The sequence below is a fragment of the Manihot esculenta genome, chromosome 18 (genome assembly GCF_001659605.2).
Source record: "Manihot esculenta cultivar AM560-2 chromosome 18, M.esculenta_v8, whole genome shotgun sequence".
NCBI lineage: Eukaryota > Viridiplantae > Streptophyta > Magnoliopsida > Malpighiales > Euphorbiaceae > Manihot > Manihot esculenta.
In genome coordinates this window covers 15,679,621-15,689,426 of record NC_035178.2, presented here as the reverse complement: position 1 = coordinate 15,689,426, position 9,806 = coordinate 15,679,621, and the positions used below count along the sequence as shown (strand labels likewise).

At 34.1% G+C, this 9,806-nt stretch overlaps 1 protein-coding gene across 1 annotated transcript; it reads left to right on the top strand.

The window, feature by feature from the left end:
• The first annotated feature begins 2,431 nt into the window (after positions 1-2,431).
• LOC122722409 lies at positions 2,432-4,934 on the top strand. Its single transcript, XM_043953107.1, has 5 exons — positions 2,432-2,610; positions 2,722-2,794; positions 2,904-2,960; positions 4,119-4,313; positions 4,425-4,934. The coding sequence occupies exons 1-5, from the start codon at positions 2,432-2,434 to the stop codon at positions 4,932-4,934; spliced, it is 1,014 nt and encodes a 337-aa protein (XP_043809042.1).
• Positions 4,935-9,806: the final 4,872 nt, after the last annotated feature.

Here is a 9,806-nt window from a genome sequence, read left to right as displayed (position 1 = left end):
TTGATCCAGTATAATTCTATACCCTAAAGCAATCTTATGCTGCTTTTCAAATGAAATATTGAAATATGAAAAGGTCATGTCGTATCTTGTCTAAAATGTTTAGGAGGTTTAGAATTTTTATTAATTATATAATTATTGATGGCGACTCTTAAAAGGGTTCTAGGCTTTTTTTATTTGGGAAGCAAGTTGCTATATTAAGCTGTCCATTTTTGGGTTTGAAATTACATTTCTTCATTACTAAATGAATTTTATTTTAATGTTGAATGTAAACCTCTTCGGAATGTTTTTATGTTTTCGATTTATATATATTTTTAACATTTATGAATCATGCACTCACATATACATGAAAATGTTATATATGAAATTTTGGAACTTTTAAAATTTTAAGAGAAAAATTATCTGAAATAGATTAAATATATATTTTAAAAAGATATGTATTTAGAGTTACAATGGTTAATTAGAAAACCTTAAAAAATATATTTTCTTAAAATTTAACTAAAATATAGTTAATATATATTAGTGTAAAAAATAAGAAACCTAATAGATTTAAGAAGAGAATTTTGAACAATAATAATATTTAATCTGATGATATAATTTTTTCATAATATTATGAAAAAAATATAAAAAAATATGCATTCATACCTATAATGACAAAGAATCAAATATATCATATTTTCATTTTTGAATGAGCTTATTTGTACAAAATATATCACAATTAAACTAACATAATTAATTAATATTATTGTTTACTAAAATATTGCCACAACATCATGCAGGTTTAAAACTAGTTATTATTACTATCTATTATGTACTATGATTATTTTACTCAGTGCCAAATCTACTTATTAAAATAATGAGTTAATTGATCCTTTTTTTCTTTTGTGTTTTTAAAAAAATTACTTTGATTGATAATTGTTTGATTTGAAGCTCAATAGGATGATGCTATGTATTATGGTGGGAGGTCCGACTTGGAATAATGATAGTTCAAGTTGAAGGGTAACTAGTTGAGTGGTTATGCATACAGAGTAAGATTAGAAGGCCAACGAGTTCCATCTCACACGGGCACTCTGATGCTTAAATTAGAGGATTTGTAAATAAGGAAATAAATAATATCTTAGGAGACAACCAATGTAGATTGTATGAACTAGATGCACTAGTTATCTTATGTATACTTTGTAAGAGAAAGCGATAATGTACATATATATATGTATATGTATATATATGTTCATATGTATATACATATATAATCATGTTTAATTTGATATATTTTGACTTATGACTTATTAGACAATTTTCATATTTGATTAGACATGTAGGATTATACTATTAGGATATGTGATTATGTTATATGATTACTTAGAATTCAAGGTGTGTAGTGCCACGTTGCCATTCATTGTGCAAGTAAAGCATTAAATGCACTGCTAATAGCATTTGGGAGATAGTTGTACATAGATATGTCTTAGATCTACAGGATTATGCCTTTAGAATATGTGATTATGTTATATGATTATGGTGTGCGGTGTCAGGTTCTCATTCGACATGCAAGTGAAGAATTAAATATATTATCACTAGCATATAAGGGAGATTATGCCTTTAGGATAGGTGATTATGTTACATGGTTACTTAGTGTTAGAGGTCTGTGTGTCAGGTTGTCATTCGGTATGAGAGTGGAGTATTAAATGTATTGTCAATAGCATTTACGAGAGAGATATATATACACACACACATAAGACTTATAGGATTATGGCTCTAGGATAGGAGATTATGTTATATGATTACTTAGGTTAGAGATGCGTGATGTCAATTGTCATTCGACATGCAAGTGGAGCATTAAATGCATTGCCAATAATATTTAAGAGAAAGCCATATCTATATATGTATGTGTGTGTGTGATTAGGCCTATAAGATTATGCCTTTAGGATAGGTTATTATGTTATATGTGTTGTAAAATTAATTTAGATTTCAAAAAGATTTTATGGTCATTAAAGATTTTTTTGATCGTTGAAGATTTCATGGTAATTAGAGATCTTATGGTCGTTGAAGATTTTATGGTAATTAAAGATTTTATGGTCATTAAATATTTTATTTATGAGATTTAAATATAATATTAAATATGACCGTTATGATTTTATTTCAAGATTTTTATAACCATATATAGCGGTCAATTTTTCCATAATAAATAACCTTCGTCTTTACAACGATAACGACTCTCATTTTTCCTACTTTATTATTTCTTTTCTCTGTGTTTTCTACTGGGTTATAAATTCGAGATAAATTCTTGTTGTCCTAATCCTGAAAATTAAATTCCAGAAGAACCTGTTTAATCCTGGGGGATTACAAAATAAATCCTTAAGGACAGTATTCAACACGACTCAGGTTTTATTATTTTATCCAATATTTCCAACAATCTTAAGGATTTGTCAGTACACAAATGGAACCAAATGTTGTCACTGTCTCTACTTCTACACTGCCTGCTGCTCCATACGCCAAATCTTTTCCTGACATCTCGAAGATTGAAGATACAAATAGGAGGGAACTTAAAGCTGCAAAAGGAAAAGAGCTGACTACAAGAGCAAATCTTGTACAAGGAAAAGTGCACAAATCAAATAGGTAAGAAAATTAAAAACCTGATTACAAACCTAAGTTTAATAATCTTATCTTTAAAAGGAAAAGATATTGTCTTGTATGTTGTAAGCCGGGTCATGATGCACCCCAATGCAGGAAAAAAGTGATAAATGACAATCCTCCTAAACCAAAAGTGAACTTAGTTGAAGGAGATGACATTATTGCTGCAGTCATTTCTTAAACTTTTCTTGTAGCTAATTTACAAGAGTGGGTAGTAGATTCTGGTGCTACTAGGCATATCTGTACAAATAGAAATGCGTTTACCTCCTACTTTACAGTGGGAAAAGGAGAAGAACATGTGTATTTGGGTGATTCTAGGACTGCAAGTGACCTTGGTAAAGGAAAAATTCTTTTCAAACTCACATCTGGCAAGACCTTAATGAGGTACTTCATGTACCTAATATGAGAGCTAATTTAATTTCTGTAGCTCTATTGGGAAAGACTGGGATTAAGGTGTCTTTTGGGTCAAACAAAATTATACTGACAAAAAATGAAATTTTTATTGAAAAAGGTTATTGTAATCAGGGACTCTTTAGTCTCAATATTTCTGCAATAACAAATAAAAATGCATCTCCTTGTGCTTTCTTACTTGATTCTTTTGATTTACGGCATGCTAGATTAGGACATATTAGTGCTTCTTATATTAAAAAAAAATGTAATATGTTGGTATAATATTTGGCACTAGTAATACATGTTTAAATAAATGTGAGATTTGTGTAGAATCTAAGTCAACTAAAAAATCATGTTCAACTACGCATAGAGAATCCGAATTACTTAGTTTAATACACACAGACTTAGGAGATTTAAAACAAACTATTACTAGAGGTGGTAAAAAATATTATGCAACTTTTATTGATGACTATTCTAGATATACTAAAGTATATTTGCTTAGAAACAAAGATGAAGCATTTAATATGTTTCAATTGTATAAAGCTGAAGTAGAAAATCAATTAAATAGGAAAATAAAAAGGATTAGATTAGATAAAGGTGGAAAATATATCTTATTTAATGACTCTTGTGAAAAAGAAGGAATAATTCATGAATTTACTCTACCCTATTCACCTGAATCTAATGGAGTAGCGGAAAGAAAAAATGAAACATTAAAAGAAATGATGAATGCTTTATTAATAAGTTCTTCCACCTAATAACCTTTGGAGGAAGCTTTACTATCTGCTTGTCACCTACAAAATAAGATACTTGGAAATGTTATACACCTAACTTAAAATATTTAAAAGTGTGGGAGTGTCTTGCTAAAGTAATTCTTTATGATCCTAAGAAATGAAAAAGAGGTTCAAAAACTTCTGATTGCATGTTTATAAGTTATGTTGTTTATAAGTTATGTTGAAACTTATAAACTCAAGCTTATAAGTTTGCTTTAGCTTCTATACATAAACTTGCTTTAGCTTCCTGAGTCAGAATTTCTTTTATTAGAGTATTAATTATTTTAGTTTCTATACATAAACTTGTTATTCATCAAATGGATGTTAAAACAGTTTTTAAATGGAGACTTGGAAGAAGAAATTTATATGGTCCAACCTAATGATTGTATTGTTTCTGGTCAAGAAAATAAAGTCTGCAAACTTCTTAGATCATTATATGGTTTAAAACAAGCTCCCAAACAGTGGCATGAGAAATTTGATCAAGTTTTGTTGAATGATGGTTTTATCTTTGTTGAAGTTGATAAGTGTGTATATACAAAATGTATAAATGATTGATAAGTGTGTATATACAAAACGTATAAATGATGAATCTGTGATTATTTGTTTATATGTGGATGATATGCTTACTTTTGGCACAAGTTACGATATAGTTGTAAATCAAAAACTTTTCTTGCCTCTAAATTTGATATGAAAGATGTGGGAGAGGCAAACATAATTTTGGGAGTTAGAATCATAAGGAAAAATGATAGTCCAATGCTATCACAAGAGCATTATGTTGAGAAGCTTCTAAGGAATTTTGGACATTTCAATGTCAAACCAGTGTGTACCCTTTATGATCCTAACTGTCAATTAAAGAAAATTAGAGGTGACTTTGTTGCTCAATCTGAATATGCACATATCATTGGGAGTCTGTTGCATTTAGTGAATTTTTCATCAACACCATCTGTATCAGTGTGTTGTGATTGCCAAGCAGCAATAGCCATTGCAAAGAATAAAACTTTCAATGGTAAGAATAGACATATTCGTCTGAGACATAATGTTGTTAAGCAGCTGCTGAAAGATGAAACTATTTCCATTGATTATGTGAAATCAGAAGTGAATTTGGCCAATTCTCTGACTAAACCTTTTAGAGAGAAGACTAATAGATGAAACATCGAGAGAAATGAGACTTGAGCCAATTTGAAATTAACAGTAGTGATGGAAACCCAACCTTTGTGATTGGAGATCCCATAAAAAAGTTTTATATGAGTAATAACAAGTCACTTGTTAGTTCTGATAGCACTATTTATTATTGTCCCTTCCTATGGTGTGAGAAGTGCTATACTGCATTAATGAGAGGATGAAATGAAAGCTCTTAATGATATTCATATCCCTTATGGGTGGTGTATAAATTGCAGTATACACTTGATGATATCACCTATATAAGTGTGGAGTGAGGCCGCTTCTATGAGATTGTGGCATAATCTCTAAAGTACTTATAAACTACCAGGCGCGCGCATGGCCTACTAGCGCAAAACGGCGTTGACAACAAGATCTGTGGAGTGTTATGAAATTGATGAGAAATTAACATACAAAAAAGAGCTTTGTTTCATAGAAACAAAAGTTTTACTAATTACTCTGTATGTTAAGTCTTATTAATCTAGGTCTGATTCATAGTCTAAAAGACACCAGATTTGAAACATATACACTAAATTTCTAAATCCAGCAATGAAAATCTTTTGAAATCTGTGGGGGATTGTTGTAAAATTAGTTTAGATTTCAAAAAGATTTTATAGTCATTAAAGATTTCATGATCGTTGAAGATTTCATGGTAATTATAGATCTTATGGTTGTTGAAGATTTTATGGTAATTAAAGATTTTATGGTCATTAAATAGTTTATTTATGAGATTTAAATATAATATTAAATATGACCGTTATAATTTTATTTCAAAATTTTTATAACTATATATAGCGGTCAGTTTTTTCATAATAAATAACCTTCGTCTTTACAAAGATAACGACTCTCATTTTTCCTACTTTATTCTTTCTTTTCTCTGTGTTTTCTGCTGGGTTATAAATTAGAGATAAATTCTTGTTGTCCTAATCCTGAAAATTAAATTCCAGAAGAACCTGTTTAATCCTGGGGGATTACAAAATAAATCCTTAAGAACAGTGTTTAACACGACTCAAGTTTTATTATTTTACCCAATATTTCCAACAATATGGTTATCAAGGTTTAGAGATCTGCGATGTCAGGTTGCTATATATATGTGTATGTATGCGCATGAGCCTTTAGGATAGGTGATTGTATTATATAATTACTTAAATTAGAGATGTGTGGTGGTGTCAAGTTACTATTCGATGTGCAAGTAGAGCTTTAAATGCATTGCCAATAACATTTAAGAGAAAGCTACTCACACACACACACTTTATCTCTTCTTTCATTAAATATAACTATATTTAATTTGATTTATTCTAACTTATGAGTTATTTGAAATTTTTTGTATTTGATTAGATTTGTAGGATTATGCCTTTAGGATATATAATTATGTTATATAATTAACTAGGGCTAGAGCTAGAGCGTGTGATGTTGGTTGCCATTCAACTTCAAGTGAAGCATTAAATGCATTATCAGTAGCATTTAATACGCGTCAATCTCATGTCAAAAAACCATAGGGATGTCAATTCATAATTGTTCCGGACCCACTAACTTTTAACAAATTAGATTATCTTTTTTATTAGATTTGGGAGAGAGCATCACACTGATAGGAGTGAAATAAATGATATTTCATTCTAATCGAGCTATTCTCTTTAGTTAAATTGGCTCTTCATTTGACTAATTAGAGATATAGTTCAAGTCTAGTCAGATCATACATGTGCCACTGTTTAAGAAGTCAATATTAATTTAGGTTTATCATTTATATAGTATAATTATCTAAATTAACCCTTAAAAAATTATTTAATTATATATGCACTTTACCTTTTTTAATAGCAAAAATATTTATAGAAATCGAAAGTTAATTTTACACTCTTTTATTAAAAAATTGCTTCCTAGAATTTTTAATGGATGGTCGTACTTGTAACGACCCGAAAATTGGACCGCTACCGGCGCTAGGATCCGGGTCGACTTAAGGCCGCCGGGACCCGTAGCAAGCCTGACATGAAACCTGTAAACCTGTTCAATCCCATACATGATCAACAATCATACGTAAGAATTAAAACTTTTCTTTTCCTCATACACCAAACTCAACCTGTGCATGCACTAATCATAGCATAACTTAAACATAAATCCCTCTGTGGGATCTCATCAATGCCCCAATGGGCGATACATCATAAGTTGAGTTGGTTAAACATAAACATCAATATCATCATTAAGATCATGTATCAACAAGGGATTACAATGAACTATAGTCAAGCACACTTCTAAACCTCAATATACTTCATTACATAACATACTGTAATCTCTTACATTACATCATAGTACAATTGTCATGTCCACAATCTAACTATTACATAAACATACTTCAAAACTCTGGCTAACCTCCTGGTCTACCCTGTACCTGCACATCTGGGGTTAGGGGAGAGGGGTGAGCTACAAAGCCCAGTGAGCAGAATAGTGAAATTATATATTAAAATTTCATGCTTTCATGAAATGCAACACATCACAACAAATCACATCTCGGATGGTATTGTCACCAATAGTCCTCTACATAGTCCAACTGTGCCGGGACGTAGAATGGGTACAACCGGTCTTTCTCTTAACATAACATATCATACATACCAATGTGCCAGGGACATAGAATGGGTACAACCTGGACTTTCTCTTACATCGTGCCAGGGACGTAGAATGGGTACAACCTGGACTTCCATACTATCTCATGCCGTAACATCATCATATCATATGAGGACTAAAGGATCATCCAATAACCACTCCACATCAACATCATAAATGCAATGCAACATATTCGTGAATACTAATGCAAACAACCTACTATATCTCATGGCATTCATGATGCATGGGTCATGCTCAAAATTCATATTTCATTTATTTTAAAACTTAAGGTTTATTCCACTCACCTCTGGCTAACTCTGACAAACTCTGTAGCAGCTGGCTCACTGCTGGGGTCCTCGGTTCCTCGGGTCCGAACCTACACAGGTGGACTCCAATGAGGGACCAAACATACATAAACATAACTCTAATCTACTCCCCAAAAACCCCCTAAAACATCATGAAATAATCATAGAAACACATGCATGAAATGGCTGGACAGGGCACTTTCGGCGGCAGGTTCGGCGGCCGAAAGTCCCTTCAGAGCCGAAAGTCAGGCACTTTCGGCGGCACCTTCGGCGGCCGAAGGTCCCAGACAGAGACGAAAGTCTCTTTTCGGGGGCAACTTCGGCAGCCGAATGCTGCCTCCACAAAGGGGGTTCGGCGGCCGAAACTCCCTTCGGCTGCCGAACCTGGTTTCTGCCAAAGGGCAGAAACTTGGCTCAAACGAGCCTCTTGCCTCCCAAAGCCTCAAATCATGCAAAAAAACTAGTTCTAAAACATGCATACATATCATACATTACACCTAGGGGTCTCAAACTAACATATACCCCAACTACAACACTCCAACACACAAAAAATCAACATACATTGTTCATCAAACATCAAAACCCATAAACTCATCAACAAGTCTAAACATGCATCTTTACCCATAAAACAACTTAATGCTTGTTTAAAACACATAACAAGGGTGGATCTGAGCTTACCTCTTGAAGAAACGAGAGGAAAGGCGATCCTAGCTTGGAGATGGAGAGATTGAGCTCTTTGAACCTCCAAGTACCCAAAACTTGCTCTTTACTCACAGATCTTTAAAACAGAAGTTAAAACCCGTGAAAATCATGGAAGATCTAAGGAAAACACTCAAGATCGAGGGAGGGGTGGCGGAGACTCACCTTGGCCGACAACGGGGGAGAAAAAGCTCGCTCGTGCGGACCTAAGGGACCCTTTTATAGGTGGCTGGCCAGGCCACGTTCGGGGGCCGAATGTGCCTCCGCATGCATGCCATGTTCGGCGGCCGAACTTGAGTTTCGGCGGCCGAACCTGGACTTCCCTCACTCATGCTTTCGGGGGCCTAACGTGCCTCCAAAATGCATGCACGTTCGGCGGCCGAACTTGACTTTCGGCGGCCGAACCTGGGTTTTCCTCCAAAGACTTTTCATGTAAAAACTCATTTAATTTCATACTTAAAACCATTAAAAACATGAAAACATTTCATAACAACATACTTTTACCCTTCTAGAGGTTTCCGACATCCGAGATTCCACCGGACGGTAGGAGTTCCGATACCGGAGTCTAGCCGGGTATTACATTCTCCCCCCTTAAGAACATTCGTCCCCGAATGTTCCTCAACTGGCACATAGCATGGCATAAAACATAACATACATACATAGCACATAAACACATAGAGATCTAACCTTAAAAGAGATGAGGGTACTGCTGGAGCATAGACTCCCGTGTCTCCCAAGTGCATTCCTCCAAATTGTGGTGGTTCCACAGGACTTTCACCATCGGGATTTCCTTGTTTCTTAACTTTCTGATCTGGGTGTCTATGATCCGAACTGGCTGTTCAACATAGGTGAGATCCTCTTGGACCTCCACATCAGGCTCACTAAGAACCTTGCTCGGATCTGACACAAACTTCCTCAACATTGAAACATGGAAAACCGGATGGATTTTCTCCATTGAAGCAGGTAAATCCAGCTTGTACGACACATTCCCAATCTTTTGCAAGATTTCAAAGGGTCCAATGTATCGTGGGGCTAGTTTACCTTCCTTCCCGAAGCGAACCACTCCTTTCATTGGAGACACCTTGAGCAATACCAGATCCCCCTCCTGAAACTCTAATTGTCTCCTGCGGACATCTGCATAGCTCTTCTGTCTGCTGACAGCAGTCTTGATTCTCTCTCTGATTATGGGTACCACCCTGCTGGTGATCTCTACTAGCTCAGGCCCTGCCAAGGCCTTTTCTCCAACTTCCTCCCAGCAAACAGG